Genomic DNA, 19,761 nt, shown 5'->3' on the forward strand with positions numbered 1-19,761 from the left:
ATCACCGTCAATACCTCATCAGAGGAAGAGGAGGATATCGGGCCCTTTCTTGCCCACTGGAAATGTCTAATTTGAAAGTTTGGGAAACCTCTGAGCTATTGGTATGAAAATGATCACACATACCGGTATTCAAATTATTGACAACTAGCCTTTTACTGTTGTACACATGCAAGTTTTAGATTTATGTCAAGGTCAAATACATAAATATGGCTAAGATGAGTGAACAGAACAGATTGTTAAAACTTCCAGTGGAAATGTAAATACGGGCAAGTCCATGACCCAAGATGAAGGTTTTACCATATATCTGTAATGTGTTTATGTTCATCTATGAAAATTAACTTTGGTCAAGTACTTGTTCATATATTAAACAAATGCTTTATGAAAATCTCTAAAATAATCCTTTTGCAAAAATTTCATCTTCATCCATGCATTTAGAGTTGTCAATATAACCAAACATGCCATTGTTAGAAGAACAATGTCCACTTCAAACTTACATTAATATGAAAACAACTTTCATGACAATTTCTAAAACGTTGCTCAATTCCTAAATTATGCAGATTCTGTGGGACAAAATGGGCCCTAATCCTACCTAATTTACTACATTCATTAATCATAATCTTTCTTATCCAGACTTCCTTCACTTCATATGACTAACTTGATTTGTTAGACAAAAGACCTATTTTATCATGTCATTGATTATCTCTGAATTGGATTAACTTTTCACACATCTCATTCACATGTCCAGAGAGTTGTTCTCATAAATGAACAATGAGTCTACAGCATAGCTTGATGCAGAGAATCACTTCACATTTCACATGTCATTCCAAGGTATGTTAATCTTCATATTCTGGTTCCATGCATGTCATTTTCATATGAATAAATGGATGAGACATATGACCAACATACTACTTAACATTTGAGATGGGTACTGGGCTATTTCATACTGTTACATAACTAGTGAGTGAGTGAGTATGGTCTTACTCCCTTTTTAGCAATATTCCAGCAATATCAAGGTGGGGGACACCAGAAATAGGCTTCACATTTTGCACCCATGTCGGGAATCGAACCCGGGTCTTTGGCATGACGAGTGAACGCCTTAGCCACTAGGCTACCCGACTGTCCCGTTACATAACAAGAGGTCAGCAACTGGTGTACTTGAATTGTGTACTTACTTTCAGTAACTTTAAATGAAGCTGAACATGCTCCATAGGCATGGCAATATGGGATACTATTTGAATGACACCGTCTCCAAGCAGCCAATCACACACATTGAGGTCCCACACTTATAATATCCTTATCAAATGTTGAATCGTATTTATAGCTGTTTCATTGTTAATTTTATTTTATCAGAATTCAGTAAGCAGATTTTAATGACACTTTTGGGAGTGAGTTGAGATGAAATGTGGTTTTACACTGCATTCAACAGCAGTTTAACATTGATACCCTAATCAGATACAGTTCACTGACGCCAAGACAGCCAATCCTTGTTTTATCCCCTTAAAATCTTGTTTCTATTATTTCTTTACCTGAGGCAGTTGTTTGGCAATATCTCCCCCAACAAAGACAGCTTCCAGGTACACCCAGAGATTCTGTACAGTCATCCAGTTCTCCAGAATGTCTGTTGTATTAGAAAGATTACCAACCCATTTCTGGATGGTTTTCTTGAAGGGTGCATTGTACCTGTCAAATGCAAAATTTCCTTTTATTGTCCAACAATTCTGAAACTGTAATCAAGTTTTCGATTGAAAACAAACTTCTTAAAGACTCAGAATGTTTACATAAACTCTTTTCAAACCCTATGGCGTACCAGGTTAGAATTGGCCCCCAGCACTTTATTTTTGTAAGAGATGACTAAACTGAATTAAGAGGTTAGGTTCAGTGGCTTTAGTCCAGTGTGGGACATTGTTCACAACGTCAACCACTGGCTTGTCAAGCCAGACTCAATTACAACCTGTTAATAGCGAGAATATTGCTGGCCATGACATGAAACAACACTCACTCTCTACTACAATAGCCATTCCACAGGTATGTTGTAAACCTTTCTATAATGTCTAATGCACAGCATGTTCAAAATGTGAAATGATACACTCACTACACAGGTTCCATTATGGTGACATTATTTAGTGCAATATCTCTAGTATCATTTCTTTAATCCATACTTTCATGTATAATGTCATAACTGTTCGTACCTATCCCAAGTGTCTGTATGTACAACAAAATGTATTTTTTAGAGTAAAAATATCATTTATACTTATCCTGACTCATACTTATTGCTTATCTCTCTCTCTTCCGAATAGGTAGTGGAAACGTCCTGTGCTGTTCCCAAATAACAGAGAAAACAGCTCACCCAAACACACCCTCACTCTGCGCAAGCGCACCGGAACCATGTGACCAAGCCCATTAACTCATCACTCTCTCTTATTTCCTACTTAATGGTCGGAACACATCAGTGGAAAGAGGGGAAGGCCTGGAGGGTACTCATTTGTATGAGTCAGGATATGTATAAATGATATTTTTACTCTAAAAAATACATATTTTATCTTATCCTGACTCATACTTATTGATTGAATCTCACAGTAGGTGGTGGGTTCCACCTGTATGTGTGATTAACGTCGATCTGTTCTATAAACCCCATAGGAACGTTGTTAATCTTCTGTGTAAATTCTTTATCTGGGGACCACCTTCCTTTTTTGTGAGCAGCAAAATGGAAGTAAATCATATAGATTTGTGGATTTATAAGGTTTCTAAGATTAAAATCTTGTTCACCTTAAATAATTCAAGTGTTAAGAGAAGAGCAATAATCTTAACACAATCATTTCTCACTCATGTGCTGAATTACATTGTAAAACAGGGGGCATGGACTCTCAGTCGTTGGTTATGGAACAGTAACCTGACATCAACAAGTCTACGTGATAGTGGGTGAGTGTGATCTTCTAATGTTGTCTGGTAGGATTCGTGAGTAGTTGTGCCACAACTAATGATCTGAATTGGTGAATACCAGCTAAGTCTTCTGTAGCAAGGTCTCTGATGTAGTGATTGGCGAAAACTGTATCTGATTTCCAGAAACAGCCTTCCATAATAGTTGTTATGGAGCAGTTGCCGTGAAGAGTCAAAGTTGAGGCTAAGGCTCTTACTTCGTGAGGGTTGGAGGCTGAAGAATAATAGCTCTCACTCAAAATGAGATAGTTGTTCTGGATACCTCTGTGTGTGTTTTCCTTAATAAAGGAATAAATAGTCTCTTAAAACCTAGGACGGAGGAAAGAGCCGGAACATGGAATTGTCTGTCTGGTTGGCCTGGTAAACATGGTTCTTTGCAATAAAGTCCCATCTTAAGCCAAGGTGCGCTGATGGGTTGTTACCACTGTCAAATGTGATGCGATTGAAGTCTATCGCGTGGATTTCAGACATTCTGGCTGCTGTAGCTAATGCCAGAATAAATAGGGTTTTCTGCAACCGGTGTTCAAAGTCGGCCTGTTGGAGCAGTTTGTATGCATCACTGGTTAGGTGTTGTAGGACTATATTTAGGTCCCATGCTGGGGCTCTAAACTTTTCTGTTGGTCCTCAAGTCTGAAGGATCTGAGTAGGGCTATCAGCTCAGGAACTTTAGTAAGTTTTATCCCGTTAGCCATTGTCAGTACAGAACTGATAGAGGCCAAATAAGTGCCCAGTGTCGAATCTTTAAGATTCCTTGTACTTCGTAAGTGACATAGGTAATCTGCTACTTGTGGTATAGTAGCTTTGGCTGCAGAAAAACCCTTGGATGTTGCAAACTGGTCAAAACTTTTACATTTATCGTCATAGAGATTCCTCGTTGATCTACGAAGTGCTAAGGATACTGCCTTAGCTGCTCTCATGGAATATCCTCTTTTAACGTGACTGCTCTTGATATGCTCCATACATGAAGTTCGTATAGATCTGGTCTTGAATGGACCTGATTGGAGTGAGGATGTAGCAGTAGATTTGGCCAGTTTGGAAGTTTTAATATTGGATTTCCTGCTAGTTCGACGAGATCTGGAAACCACGTTCTCGCCGGCCAGTAAGGAGCTACCAAAAGCAGTTGTAGGCTGCTCGTGTGTAGGATCTTTTGTAATATCTGTGGTATCACCGCTGGTGGAGGCAACGCATACACGTTTAGTCCCTCCCATGATATTGATAGAGCATCGACTGACCAAGCTAGTGGGTCTGGCACTGGTGATACAAATGTTGTTAACTGATTGTTGAATCTGGTTGCGAATAGGTCTATCTAATGGGCAACCTTTTTCTTTTATTGCCAGTTGGAATGCTTCTGGGTGTAGCTTCCATTCTGTCGGTGATGGTTTGGCTGGTCTGGTGATCGCATCTGCTAAGACATTTGCCACTCCTGGTATATGTCTTGCCTTTATTGTAAAGTTCAGATTGTCTACTAGCTCGTAAAGTTGAAATGTCAACTTCAGGAGGGTCAAGGTTTATATTGTATGCCACAGTTGAATTGTCTGTTCTGATCATCAGACGTTGGTTTCTTAACTGTGGGGCCCAGTGAAATAATGCACGGATTACTGCCTCACATTCCAGATAATTGATGTGGTAGAGCTTTTCTGCTTCTAACCATAGGCATGCTGATACTTCTCCGTTGCAGTGAGCTCCCCAGCCTTGAGGTGAGGCGTCCACGAATAGGTGGTTGTTGTAATCCGGCTTGTTTAAACAAGTTGCTGCTCAAATGTTCGATTTCACTGTCCACCATAATAGGTGTTTACTCAATGTTTGTGGTAGTTGCAGTTTTAAATCCTGGTACTCTAGGTATGGAATTAGAAATCTCTGAATAGGGCGTAAGTGTAGTCTGCCTCGGACCGTCCACGCTTGGGCTGACGTGAGTCAAGCCTATCTGAGATTTTCTTGTAAATTGCTGTTGGCAAACAAGTCTTGATTTTTATCCACCAATCTTCTGGTACCATTATCAGATTCTGATTGGTTAGAAATCTGATCCCCAGCAATTTGAGGTCCTGAGATGGTTGTAGATCGGACTTCTGAAAATTTATTAACCAACTCAGTTGTGTCAATAATTTCAGGGCTCTGTTGATTGATGGGCTTGTATCCCATCGTCTAGGTAAAAAGCACAACGAATTCCCTTGTTGTGAAGAAATGTCACAATTGGTTTGGTCACTCCTGTAATTATGGGAATGTGTAGGTAAGCATCGTGTAGACCCGTGCTTCCGAGATAGTCGTGCTGTCTTATCATTCGTTGAATCATTTTGAAATCCTCCGGTTTCGGGAGGTATTTCTTGTTGAATTTTCGTTTGAATTCTTTTTGAGAACCAAACAGATTGGCGAATAGAAACCCGGCGTTAGTAATTCTGGTTGAATTATCTCGACTGCGCCCTTGTTGAGACGTGAATTGATTGCTTCGGTTAACTTCAGCAACAATTCTTTCCAATAAGGTATTTCCGATGGCTTGCGAGATAACGGGGGTTTCTTGAGTAAAGTCGGGGCGTAGCCCTTTCTTAGATGTTGGAAACAAATTCGTCTCTTAGAATGTCCCAATTCATCCAATATCTTGCCAATCTTCCGCCTACAAGGGAATGCTGTACATGAACGGCTGGTGGGGGAGTTCCCTGTCGTTCAAAAGCCCATATTCGCCGGTAATTGCGAGATCCCCTCGTACTGCGGCCGCGGTCGCGACCGGCATCACGTGACGTGTCATGTGACTTGCGGAAAGCAGATGATTTCCCGCCTCAGTAGTTGTACGAGCGTATCTCTTTAGCTTTTTGAATGCCCGTCATACGGCATTTGAATTGGGTTTTCTGCATGGATTGACGATACATAGAATTCATAGTCTGAACTGACTTGATCAGCATATGATCTTTGGAGTCTTAAAGCACTTCTTTGTTGATTTTGCATATGTTACCATTAAAAATGGTTGGGGCCTTCCAGGGTTGTCTTAATAATTCTTTGGTATAGGTATACCAATTAGAATTATTTATAAGACCTTGTCGCCGTAGTAGTGTTGAGCCTGCCGACACTGAACTCATATGATCAGAAATAATTTCTTGATTTTTCTTTTGATTGACGAGAGCTGAAAGTAGCATTCTTTTGCGGTCGTTCTGAGGCTCTTTTAATTCATAGAACATAGCTTCGTTCATAGTGCGTGACACCGCTTGTCCAAAGAATGCATGACTTGTAGTCGTATCAAGTTGTGCAATTTTCTTATCCTCAATGATATAAGATTTTTTACTTTTGGAGTCTGACATGAGTGAGTAATCTTCATCAATCTCCGGTGAGCGAAGAAATTGCGACATGGCGTGCATGGGGAATTTCTTAGAATTAAAGCTTGGTGTTTGAAGTCCTTGTGATTTCGTGGCTTTCGCAAAAGAAACATGCAGATTCTCTGCAATGTTGGAGATTGGTTTTATTGGTCGGATGGTTAGTGTCTATATCGTCCCCTTTGATACAGTATGTATCAGTGGGAGAAGAATTTCTTGACGGTGATGATATCGGCAGTCTATCTGTAATCCACGCCATTAATTCATGATCCTCATAAATTGAAGGGTAATTTCCCCCCGATGTGTCCTCATTTTGAGGGGGCTCGAACACATCCTCTTCTCGCAGAAGATAGGAGGCGTTAGGATTCGGAGCCGTAAATGAAGGCTGCGACATCTGCGAGCTATTGTGTGTAGAGGTAGTCGACTGCGTGCCAGGTTGTTTACATATTTGTTGTTGCATAGCCATTACGACTTGTTGTGTGATATTTGCTATCACATCTGTATTAATAGCAGGCGTTAGCAAAGTACCTTGTGTAAAAAAGGTAGGCTGCGTGAAGGTTGTTGGCAGTGTAAACGTTGAAGGCTGCACGAAGGCGGGAACCTGCGTGAAGGCAGCCCGAAGGCGGGAGCCTGCGTGAACGCTAGCGTCTGTGTATACTCTTGTTGATTAATAGGCTGCGCGCAGGCTGATGCGTGCGCGAAGGTAGAGGATTACGTAATTGTTGTGTTGGACTGCGCAAAGGTCTGAGGCTGATTGAGGTATATATCGGTTGTATTTGTAGCGGAATTGGATGACACTGCGGGCTGCGTGAATCTCTGGGGTTGTGCGGACGTAATTGTCTGCGCGCAGGCTTTCTTCTGGCTAGAAGAAACAGCTGATTTTCTTGAAACCCCCTTCATGACTGCGGATGAAGTCTATGGTTTTGTAGAGGTAATAACCTCTACAAAAACATGCTCTCCCCTAGAGGAAGACGGCTTCAAAGTAGATGATGCAGCACTCTTTTTCTTAGACTCTCTAGACTTCTTACTGGTAGACGAGTAAGTAAGATGGGGGGATGACTGCATCATATTCAGCTGGAGTAATTTGAATAATATCAAATCGAATTCCTCTGACGAAGGGCAGGGCGTATTCTTGCCTCTTCTTACTTTTAGCCGTCTCCATGGATGATAACGAGCGTGAAGACTCACGTCGTTTCCGATCCATCTTTTTCCTCTGCACTGCAAAAAGATAATTACTAAATTCTTCCTTCCCCAAAGGGGCGCAGAATTTGCATCTATTCTCTGCACTGCAGTTCTGTACTGTGCAGCTGGCACAGGTTGGATGAGTGTCCGAATCTGAAAAATGTAATTTACATCGGTTACATGTTTTCATAATCTCCGATAGGGGCTGCATTTGTGTCCAAATTACGAAAAATTCTAATGCCAAATATATAAAATAATCGTTAGATATGATGTATAGAATATCACAGAAGATAATCCAAGCAAAAGATTTTGTTAAAAAGGGTGAATTTTTATGGAAAGCTTGGATTATGATGCACAGAAAAAATTTCCAACTGCCAAGATGGCACGAAAAAGAGAGAGTGATGAATTAATGGGCTTGGTCACATGGTTCCGGTGCGCATGCGCAGAGTGAGGGTGCGTTTGGGTGAGCTGTTTTCTCTGTTCTTTGGGAACAGCACAGGACGTTTCCACTACCTATTCGGAAGAGAGAGAGATAAGCAATAAGTATGAGTCAGGATAAGATAAAATTTACCTTATTTCGGAATTCAGGCCTAGAAATTCCTAATTTAGAAAATGATTAAAAAATACCATGCTACCCAGTTGTCATCTACCTGTTGGTAAAAGGAGCTTTTTTATCACCTTTAGAAATTTGTGTTTCTTAAGACTAGTCCAGAGGACGAGAGTAAACCACATTACACTGGTCCTCAGAGTTTGTTCTTAAGCAAGAAAAAATGTTTACCATCTTCGCATATTCTGTCAGTTTTATTCAGTTCTAGTTTGTAGCAAACTTAAGAGTTATATAGAGAATTATAGATTTTGTTATTATATATTTTGTTTGCTATAAGTCAATGAGGACTACCATCATTGGATTTTTACTCATCGAGTACACAATTGCATGAAGTATGAAGGCTGTCATTTGCAAATCCTGAAACCATTTACAGCTTTCCAGACATTCAGAGTGAGTGAGTGTGTGAGTGAACACTTTTTACAACCAGGCTACCCTACTGCCCCAAGAGATTCAGAAGGTTCATGACACCGCTGATGATAAAGTACCTGTTGCTAAGTAGTGAGCTGAGAATCATCAAGCTGTCCTCCAGGAAAGAGATGATCTCACCCGTTTCACCTCCCTTCAGTAGGAGTTCCCCTCGAGATTTGAAGTTGGAAAAACTGAGATTTCGTCCATTCCAGTCACTGATCACTGCCTTTAGTTTTGCTTCAATGTCCTTCTCCTTCACAGCCGAGATGCACACATCCTGGAATCAACACTCACAGTCATATCAATCATTTCTGAGGTGTAAAATGTTTGAATGAAACCAGCAAGTGGGTCCGTAAACGCCATCAAACGGGAAAGCCTGATGTCAGCATGATTATTGTTAATGTTAAGAAGCTCAAAGCATGTTCAAATGGAAAAACTTGTTATGAAAGATTTGCTATTCCGTTAATTTGTGAATCCAGAATATTACAAAGATAACATGTGGTCTTAATTCACAGAGTATCATTGTATAGAAATGTGGCATCAAAAGCGTAACAGTTTTGCCTACAGTTATTGCCTTATTGTAACAATATGATACTAATGATTATTGCTGAACATAAAGCAGTAAAGCCTTCATTTTGTGTTGCATACACACTGCTTAGAATAATATATAAGCATGATGTATTTTCAGAATGTTTTTTTTTGTATTTAAGTGTTCAATACCCGGAAATTCAAGTTGCAACTGGCAACTTTAGATGTAAGTTATTAATGTTAAAATGTCCAGGCATGAAACCACTCAGTAACACCCTCAAAACTGAAAACACATTATATTATATATATCAGACATAAATGAAGCACTCCCAACGTGAACTCTAACAGGTGTGTGATAGACATAACATTCCCCGGAATGCAATGACATCATGATACAATGGATGATGTCACAGGCTTCTGTGACAACTGAATTCACCTGGTTATCAGAATGTAGGATAAAAGAAGAACTAAACTGAAGTTTTTCCAAAAAATATTGATAACTCTTACTCATTTCGCCAAGCCAAATGGCTTGGGTTTTTTCATTTGGGACTGACAGAAAAAAGTGATACTGATCACAAAAACTCTCACTTGCCACAAAGAAACAGATTTCCAGGATCCAATCCCATTTAGCATTTTTCAACTAATCAGACTGCAGCACACACTCCCAATTATATACAGTATACAATCAAAATAGCTATTCAAAAACACCAACCTGAATACTGTCACTTTAACATTTACATCAGGTCATGAGTTTTACATGAGTGGTCAAAGAAGTATTCTGTATAGACTTGAAAAACTTCTGTACTTCTAAATATATTCAAAAACTTTGCTGTCAACCTTTTCCAGCGATAGAAACTAATTGGTTTAGTCTACTAGTCCTTATAATGATAACATAGAGCAAACCCCTTAATAATGGCAAATTTCTACTAGACCTTATGATACCTTAATATTGGGCACTTTGGCAAAGTCTACAGGACTAGTGCCAATTTCTAACACTGTTTTCATTGTGTCCGAGTAGTGGAGCCTTTATAATGTCTGTTGATAAACTACCATTGCTAAAGTTGTTATCGTGTAGATTAGTAGAAAATGTTAGGAGCCACATTCTATTCTACAAAGCATGAAAGTCAATACTAAAATTATTCATTAATGCAAAGCTGTTTTCTCGGTAAATGATTTCCTTCTATGCCTCAATAGTGAAGTGTAAATTTGGTGTGTCAGTTCATAAGTAATTGTATGCCTTGTAAAATAGAATGCACACTTTCCTTCTGCTGTCTTCCATATATATCGGAAGATTAGATAAAATCATCTAGATTTTAGAAATACTTATTGAAAGAGACGAGAAGGCTGTCTGTACTTCAACATTGCTTATCACTTTAACTCAAACATCTCACAGACAAGCGAAACATCCTAGCAACTAACTGTCCTAATCATGACAACCCATACACAGTCCCATTTATTCATAACATTCCAATGATTTTAAACATGCCACATTCGCCACAGTCACTTCCTGAATAACCAAGCATTACAGTTACCTCCCTTACTTCAGTTACTCAGCACTTTGCAAAAATACAGGTACTCTGACCATAAACATCCTTATTTTTAATGCGAAAAAGGCATACATTCTTTTGTCTTCAGTAAACACATTATTTTATGAAAATGCTGATGCAAACTATTGATGAACAAATACAGCTAGTCAAATAAGTTATCCATGGATACAGCCTTCTAAACCTGTTTGATTAAATAGTATCACTGAAGACACTAAATATTAATGAAACTTCTTGTCTACCTACTTCAATTTCCTCCTTGTATTTGAGCAGAGGAGCCTTCATGATGTCTCTTAGTGCAAAGTTGTCTGAGTCAAAGTCAAATGTGTGTCCTGTAAGTTTTGCTATTCGGTCCCAGTGTCTTTCCTTGATAGCTTTGTTAGCCATCAGCTCCAGCAGGGGACACGACTCACTGAAGTCATCGATCTTCTTCTTCAACTCTAAAAATGCCTGCCAATCTTTCAGACCTTTAGGGAGGCGGCGACATCTGTATACACAAGTGATTCTTATTACATGATAAACATGATAAACTATATATATATATATTAACTTTCACAATCTCTCAGTGTTGATCTGATGAAGGTGCAAGAAGTGGCCCAGAAACATTACGAACACTACAGAAGTTGTTTCACATATAAAGTTGCACTTCTTTGAGTTTGAAATGATTGTAGTCATCAAGAGATTTTCACATGCGTTAACCATAATTTAAGGTGACTTCATGATAAAGCTAAGGATACACTGATACCACAAATTGTTGTCACATGGAGCATTGGGTTTGGACTGCAGTAAAATCTCATGTCTAGATTTACAGACTATTGAGTCACCTTGTGGGTAAAGCTTTGACTCATGATGCCATTTCCCACATGGGTACAATATGTGAAGCCCATTTCTTGAATCCCCTGCCTGGAATAATGCTAAAAGTTGCATAAAACCATTCTCACTCACCCACTCTCCACACTATAGGTGTTAAGCGCACTTAAAAATAAGGCTACCCATCCAAACAGTTACCTGTTCTGAAGATCCAACAATTCTGAATTGATTTTTTCAATGTCAACTTCTATCCAAAGAATGTCAAAATATCCATTAATGAGGGTCATGACCGTGTTGTAGAGTCCATACAGTTTCTGCAGCAGATTCAACTCCTTTTTCACCTTGACAAGAGCTGGGTAGTCTGTGACTGTCAGGCCAAACAGCTGCTCCCCAGCTGAGTAGATAGAGAACTTGCTCCACAAATCATCAAACTGATTCTGGTTAACGAGACAATATTAGATACATGATTTCATTAAAGCAGTCTGCGACCTTAGCCAAACAGTATGAAGCCCTAGTAAAAACAAGTAAAAACATTTTCCGGTGTAGTAAGATAAGATCATGCTTGTCCATATACGAAGACCAAATTCTACTGTTTTGTTTGTTCATTAGTTGTTTAACGCTGCACTAAGCAATATTCTAGCTTTATGATAGTGGACTGTAAATAATCGAGTCTGGACCAGACAACCAGTGATTGACACCATGAGCATCGATCCATGCAATTGGGATATGATGACATGTATCAATCAAGTCAGCGAGCCTGACCACCCGATCCCGTTAGTTGCCTCTTACGACAAGCAAGCTTGGGTTGTTCAAGACCTAGTCTACCCTGGATCTAACGGGTCTCCAAATTCTACTGAAAATAATGCCAAAATACAATGTCCATATAAAACATTCAGATGAATTTTTCCAAATTTGATAACGACATATGAGAATGTCATATCAAAAGTTGGTAAAATCTGAGACAACAAAATCACTGACAGTAGCTGAAAATGTACCTAAAGTTTCTATTTTCATTGTTAATACATCTTTGCGAAGTTCAGAACAATTGCCATCATAGGGGGTCCTGAATCCTTTTTTTTTTTTAACATTATTGCTCATGAAAAGAAACCCTACCCAGTAGGTAGATTTGACCTTCTTATTAAGTTCTTAATTATATAGAAATAATGTTTATCACAGATGGTTTGTTTAGAAAAATGATTCACAATGTTTCTTGAATTTGTAGGTTAAAATAATTATAGAAACTATAATATTTGGAACCATCTGATATATTCCCCAATGTGAGATATGGGTTTCTTGTTCTTGTTTCCATCCGTATTACAAATACTTGGGCTGCAAATGAAAGAATTGGTTGGTCAGGTAACCTGAAACACAACATTTTCTTTTTGCTTACTATGTAATAGTAATATATAAGCAGCTTGTGACTTTAGCCACAAGTCTGAAGCCTAATGGTTTAGTTTCTTTCAGTCTTGAAAGATCAGCTAAAAACAGTCAATCTAGGCTAAAAAATAAAAGGTCTTGGTTCTCAGGCACTGCCTGCATCATTATAAAGTTTGCCGCATGTTTCGTTTTTATTTCCATTTTAAAAAAATATTTTAAAAATCCTTAAATATTCCAAATCCGGCGGTAGTCAAATACCGTATTTCAGTTTTTACTCATCAAAGAATACATTTATGTAGGGTGGCCCTTTCCCAGGTTGATTGTACACAACTGCTTATTGATTACACAACTGTTTATTGGTTACATATTAGTTTCAACAACAACAACAAAAGACACCGCCCGCACTATATTTTCAAAAAACATTGCCTGAGAACCAATTAATTTTTTTTTTTTAAGCCCTACTAATATTATGATAAAAGTGTCCGTGCCAAAAACTCTCGAGTCTACTACATTTGTTGTTCTCTTTTGGAGTATTATTAGGTGACCCCACCAGACCGAACAGAATTTTACAAACTCTGACTTCGGACTAGTGGCAAAAGTTACAGACTGAAGACAAAATCAGGTGCAATGACTCAGAAGTTGTTAGTACAGTCTGTATGACAGCAATTCACATGTTCAAATATGTATGTCTACACACAGCAATAATGATGTTGTTAGAATTTGAGCATGTACTTGATTGTCTCACAACTTCCAGGAACAACACTGCCCAGGCTTCAAAATAACATTAGGAAGAACTAATGATAGTGACATTCCCTTGTGGACTATTGCTTTTACCATTAGGTAGGAGGCAACTCTGTTCAAGATCATTTTTGCAGACGTGTGAAACAACAGGTACTTGTTTGTTTATTAATGGCACATTTGGAAATATTCCATCTATATGGGGGCAGCCAGTAATAATCAAGTCAGGGCCAGACAATCCAGTATTGATAGTATGACCAATGAACCCCACTTTCAGGGTACTATGACATGCAATCAACAACTGCACTAAGCCAGATTGCCCGATCCATTTGGTCATCACTTACGACCTACACAGGTTACTGGGGACCTATCCTAACCTGGATTTCATACAGAAATTACCTGGAAACACTGTAGTCTATCATTGGCTTCTGATGGAGATATTCCTTCAATCATAGGGCCTCCCTGTCAAAAAGGAAGTACATGTATACAAATAAGACAATCTAACTTTCAACAAAATCTTCAGATGACTGAATCAATACTGTAAATCATGACAATCATGCTGCACCAAAATTATATGCGCATTGATTAGGGCTGTTACGATTCACTCGCATATTCGGTGAATCGAACCATATCCATTCATGAACCGAATTCATTATTCGAGGCCACTAGAATCAAATATTTATGATTATGCAATCATGCATTAACATACACTGTACCTAAAAATATCCATAAGAACATATTATATGCATAGATTTCTTCACTCTTATAATATATAATTTGACAGTATTGTGGTCACTGGTCATTGTCGCATTTGAGCAGATACTAGTACCTGGATAAGTACTGTATATAAATGTATAATATATCAATAATTAACAAACCATGTCAAATACTTTATGTTGTTATTTTTACACTGAATATAACAAATAATAAATCAAACTGCTGACTTGTTAATGGTATTCGTGATTTAATATTCATATTCCTTACCCTATATTTGTGATACGAAATGGTCCATTCAAAATGGCATAAGGAAATCGAAATCCGGTTCGATTGCAGGATTTGAAAAGCATGTGCACCACCAACTAGGCGTCAACAGATAATTTCCAATTCTTTTCATGTTTTTAATCAAGGTGCTCACATGATTTGATGCACTCTGCGATGTACGGCCTGTTTTTACACAATATAAATATTGATTATTGATCAGTAAGTAAAACCTGAGGCCGAATCTGATTGGTCAAAAGGAGAGGCATAGAAGGGACAAAACGCGTAATAACCACTGGTGGCGCTACGATTGAGCCCAGCAATTCCAGCCTAGTTCCAAGGTTGGTAACTGGATTTTTATAGTCAGTTAACTCCCTTGCCTCGGGAAGATGTATAATGGTAACATATAGCAAAACCCTTAAACATGGCAAATTTCTACTAGTCCTTATGATACCTTAACTATTTGGCAGTTTGGCAAGGACTATTAGGACTAGTGCCAATTTAAAACGTTGGTATATTTACAATATCTTGTTGAGCAAATTGCATGTCAGCTTAACACTCATTTCTGAACAGTTTCATTCATTCTTCAGTTGATTGTATTGCATTGTATACAACTTTGGCAGGCTCCACCTAATGTTTATTCTCATTCGCCCTATGAATTCCAAGTAGTTTAATTTCTGTTTGCATTTTTCTCCTCCCAAGAATAAACCCAGCACAACCTACACAAATCACTCAATATAAACGTAAACAGAAATTGAAACTAAATGATCTGTAGCTTGACATTTTCAAACCGACCAATCATGTAATTCATGTTATTTTGAACCAACTACGCATGGTGTTGTTCTGAAGAAGGTGACAACAGTTTATATCAGGAAGTGTCAAGTGGCAGATTATTTATTTCAAGTTCAACCCTTTAAGCACCTGTTAGGACTATCCGAGTTGTTAAATCGTTCGACACATGGATTTACTGGACAAATGCCCACCTGTGTCATCTTCCTGGTATCATTTATAGACAAACTTAATTTGTTATAAGTAAGGTACATGTTCCGACACATTACTTATCCAATATGTATTGAGTTATCCAGTAGAAAGTTTGGTATCTTCAAACAAGGCACTGTATATTGCAATGTTAACAAAGTGAAGCATAAAATACTCATATCCCACGCCAATATGACATATCCGGTTGTGTGCAGGGCAAGAAGTATGTACAATTTTCAAGATCTGCTCCGGAAAGGAGCACTACCACCATTTTCAGTCAAGTCAAAGTCATTGCCATGGAAACTGGAATTTTTATATTTTTTTTAAATCCCAAACTATTAAATGGCACCAGTTCACCAATGGACCTATCTATGTGCCAAGTTTGGTTAAGATATCTCTCATGGTATTTGAGTTCTGCTCCGTAAACGAAATGTGAAGAACGGACGGACATCCCCCTTCCACTTTGTGGCGGAGGATATTAACATATTACATGATTACTAGCCAACCACTGCAACTTGCAATAATATGTCATGTTCCTGGTCCCAACATGGGAAATTTACTTTTATGTATACTCACAGTTGAATATCTTTCCTCAAAGCTCTCCACATCAACATGAAACACTTCAACCGACGTCAGCAGCTCTGTCTTGAAGCCTGGTTGTACATTCACAAGTTCATCTTGCACCTGACTCTACATTGTAGGCAAACATAAAATAAATAATAACAGGAGCTTTGCCTGTGATTCAGTGAATAACATGAAACATGGCCATTTGGAAGTCTTTTAATACTATACTGGGATACAGTAGTCAGAATTAAGCATAAAAATCATGTGGTTCTTGTCATAACCCTTATGTTAAAAGAAGGGATGTCATCATCTTTCATGATTTATATAAAATCTATGAATACTTAACATTAAAAGAATAAATCTCTGCCACATAAATGCTTACATTTAGTGAAATAACCATGAATAAGGTGGACAAAAAGAAGGAAGAAAATTCAAGTTTAAACATTTAATGGAAAATCCTAGTTCATATTTAGCATTAAATTGATCATATGGCAAGTCGAGATAAGAAATATGTATCTAAACACACACACAAATATTTTTTCTTATTAATCGATTAATTTAGGGGATCCTTTAATTTCAGTACCTCAAGGACCCCTGATCCCTTATGATCTTGAAAACTGTTATATATGTAATAGTATTCTATTGTTGTTACTCATCTTCCTACTGTGAGTGCAGGTGTAAATTGTTGTCCATGTCTAAAAGAATTGAGTGTACATTTAAAAGAAAAGAAGCGGTAATCCATTTAATGTTTCTATGTAGTCCAACATACCTGGGCAGCCCTGCCTGTATCAGCACAAGTATCAATATTTTTTCATGGAAGCTGAGCGATTAGGTGCCTCACTCTTAGAGTGTGGGTTTGAATTCCAGATGGAACCCTACCCAAAAGAGAACTAGAACTTTTACTTTACTAAGGAAGTGTTCACCCAAATATCAGATATGTTACTGAACTACTACCTTGATAGATAATTTGCTGTAATGGAATGAACATACAGATATTCTTGATGATTTGATTTTCGTTAGAAACACAATATATTTTCAATCACTGTTTCAAGATATACACTTTTATCCATGCCAGAGAGAGACAAAATATGTTTGTTTAAAGACATTCAGCTTGTCCAGAGAAGACCTAATTTTTGTTTGAAAAAGCTGAGGCAAATTTACATTTTTCAAGTACCGGTATATTCTGGAGAAATGATCCTTTTCAAAAACAACCCACCAAATGCAACCTCACCCTCACCCACCACACCCCCCAATAACAAACGGTCAGTCCCAAAAAAAACAGCCTTCGGAATTCATTCTAGTCTGCTAGACAGAGACTACTAAATTGTGCTGACGACAAGTAAAAATCCAATGATTGTTGACCTCTTGTCATAGCATTAGAGGGCTATAATTCTGAATCAGTTCTCAATGCTTTAATGATGTTACAAATTGGAACTGAATAAAACTGATAGAAAATGCAAACATTTTTGTCTCGTTCAAGTAGGACTAGCAACAAACTCTGAGAAATAGTGAAATAAGGTTTACAATAACCCTCTGGACTAATCCTTAAAAAAACCCTGACTTTCTAACATGTTGTCTAAGGCTGAACGAGTTAAAAAGAGAGTAATCTCACTTACAGCTTTACTGAGGGCCTTTTGGAAGGAATATCGAAGAGAATCCACCTTGTCATTTTCCTCTTTGTAAACAATAACTTCAAAGTCTTGAAGCAGATTGTATGACTCCTGGAAATAGAGAAAACAAGTAAGCGTTGTTTTCTGCAGCAATACATCTTGGCTGCCAAAGGTAATCAAGTCTGCCCAGACTGGATGAGGCAAAACTAGTGATTGAAATCATGAGCATTTATCCATGTCATTTGAATAAGTCAGGTGAAAATAAAAATAAGAGTATTTTCCCTCAAATATACTGACTAAATATTACCCTTTGCTGCCAAATATCAATTCCAAATATTAAATGATTGTTTCCACCAATGAAATTATTCTCTCAAATCTGACATTTTTGGTATCTGTCATACAGGAAATTTTCCTTTAGTTCTTTGCGTACATTGTTCAAAACTGAGCCATTTCTTTGTGGACCACTACTTTTTATCAATAGGTCGACATTGACATCCCCCTAGCTGATAATGTTTGCGGACTTCAGAAAACACAAATTAAAACCCTCATGTATTGTTTATTTGTTATTTTTTGTTTATCCCTTCACTCGACAAAATTCCAGCTATGTGAAGGCAGTCTAAATAACCAAGTATGAACCAGGAAGACCATTGATTAACATCATGAGCATCGATCCATGCAATTGGGATACAATGGCATGTAGTCAACAAAGTCACTGAGTCTGACCACCCGATCCACAAGGTTGACTCTTACAACCAGCTGATGATAGGTTGCTGGGGACCAATATTCTTACCTGGAATCACCACAGTTCCTTGATGTAGATCAGGATAACACCATAAATTTTGGTATTTGAACATTACCGTATTCAATGTAATTAGCCCCGCCGTGATGTTACTGGAATATTGCTAAAAGCAGCGTAAAACCATACTCACTCACTCACTCAATGTAATTAGCGCCAAGGGCACTGTCAAAATTAGAAACAGGGGGCTCTTATTAGAATATTATTTTGGTGAAAAAAAACACAGTTGAAAGATTAATTTCGTGGTTTATTCTGACAGCCTGAAATGTTTATATATGAGAGATATATTTTTCCAGAATTTAATTGCCCATAATTAAGGGTGCATGTAACACACGAGTGTGTATTATACGCGAATGAATAAGTCTTTTGTACATTGATCAATCGGATGGGGTGCTAATTTGGATTGTTCATTAGCCAATATATCAGCAAATATCACCGTGGGCACTTATTAGAGCGGGGCGCTATTACATCGAATACGGTAATGTAATAACTAGGAGCAGCTTAAGAGCATGTCATAGCAATAACATTTCTTACCTCAATAGGTCCAAGCGACATGTCGATCCTGATGTGATTTTCTCGGATGTCTGCAAGTGCTATCATGGCCTGTCTGACATCATCAAGGTCTCTGATTGGTCGCATCAGTCTCTTAGTGTACTCCTCCACAAACACCAGGATGTCCTCCATCTTGTCACGGTATTTGTTATTCAACTCTTTCCCAAACAACTGCTTCCAGGCTTTGATTTCAACGCTCAGTGCCAGTTTCAGGGGTTCTGTAAGAAAAAATGCACTTACAAGCAATCTGCTCCATGTGAAAGATATTTTTATTGCAAGTAGAAATTTTCTTGTTGAACAATATATGTTTTCACCAATTGATCAATTGCTGAGTAAGCATGTTTAGTCTAACATTCTTGTATCAAGGTTGAATACAGAAAGGATGACCTAGGATACAGGCCCATTCTGGAAATATCAGACATTTGAGTTATGGAAAACTGTCATATGGCATGAACATTCTTCAACGTGTTCAAGGTAGAAAACTGACCTTTTTTGACTAACCAGATTAGAGCTTCTGGCATGATAAAGTAAATAAGAACTGCTTAAAGAAATGAAAGTGGCTAATATCTTAAACTTCATGAGAAAATTTAACTATGAGTAATTGCTTGACCCAAGTTGATTTTCTTTTTAACATGTGTTTGTGGTGTCTTCATCTACATGACACCCCAAAACATTAGCTTGGGTCAAAGACTTGATGGGGGGTTTCACAGAAGTGGAAAATACCTGCATTACTTGAGGCTTTCCTCCCACATCAAGCTGACATTCTGTGATAGAACTGAAATACTATTCAAAGCAGCATAACCAAACCCACTCATTTATTCGATGCTTGGCTTCAGACTTAGCTGTTAGCGTT

General features: G+C 38.1%; 1 protein-coding gene across 5 annotated transcripts in view; it reads right to left on the reverse strand.

Moving 5' to 3' along the window:
• LOC124132897 (dynein axonemal heavy chain 8-like) overlaps nt 1-19,761 on the reverse strand; it is a 180,897-nt gene that overhangs the window by 110,525 nt on the left and 50,611 nt on the right. For all 5 annotated transcript variants that reach the window (XM_048398431.1, XM_048398432.1, XM_048398433.1 and 2 more), the window contains exons 26-33: nt 18,891-19,126; nt 17,567-17,671; nt 15,963-16,076; nt 13,830-13,892; nt 11,514-11,752; nt 10,752-10,992; nt 8,511-8,710; nt 1,527-1,680 (exon numbers count right to left, since the gene is read on the reverse strand). In XM_048398431.1, coding sequence (XP_048254388.1) covers nt 1,527-1,680; nt 8,511-8,710; nt 10,752-10,992; nt 11,514-11,752; nt 13,830-13,892; nt 15,963-16,076; nt 17,567-17,671; nt 18,891-19,126 — 1,352 coding nt within the window. The remainder of the gene's footprint in view (nt 1-1,526; nt 1,681-8,510; nt 8,711-10,751; nt 10,993-11,513; nt 11,753-13,829; nt 13,893-15,962; nt 16,077-17,566; nt 17,672-18,890; nt 19,127-19,761) is intronic.

The sequence above is a fragment of the Haliotis rufescens genome, unplaced genomic scaffold, assembly GCF_023055435.1.
Source record: "Haliotis rufescens isolate VD_foot unplaced genomic scaffold, xgHalRufe1.0.p SCAF_18, whole genome shotgun sequence".
NCBI lineage: Eukaryota > Metazoa > Mollusca > Gastropoda > Lepetellida > Haliotidae > Haliotis > Haliotis rufescens.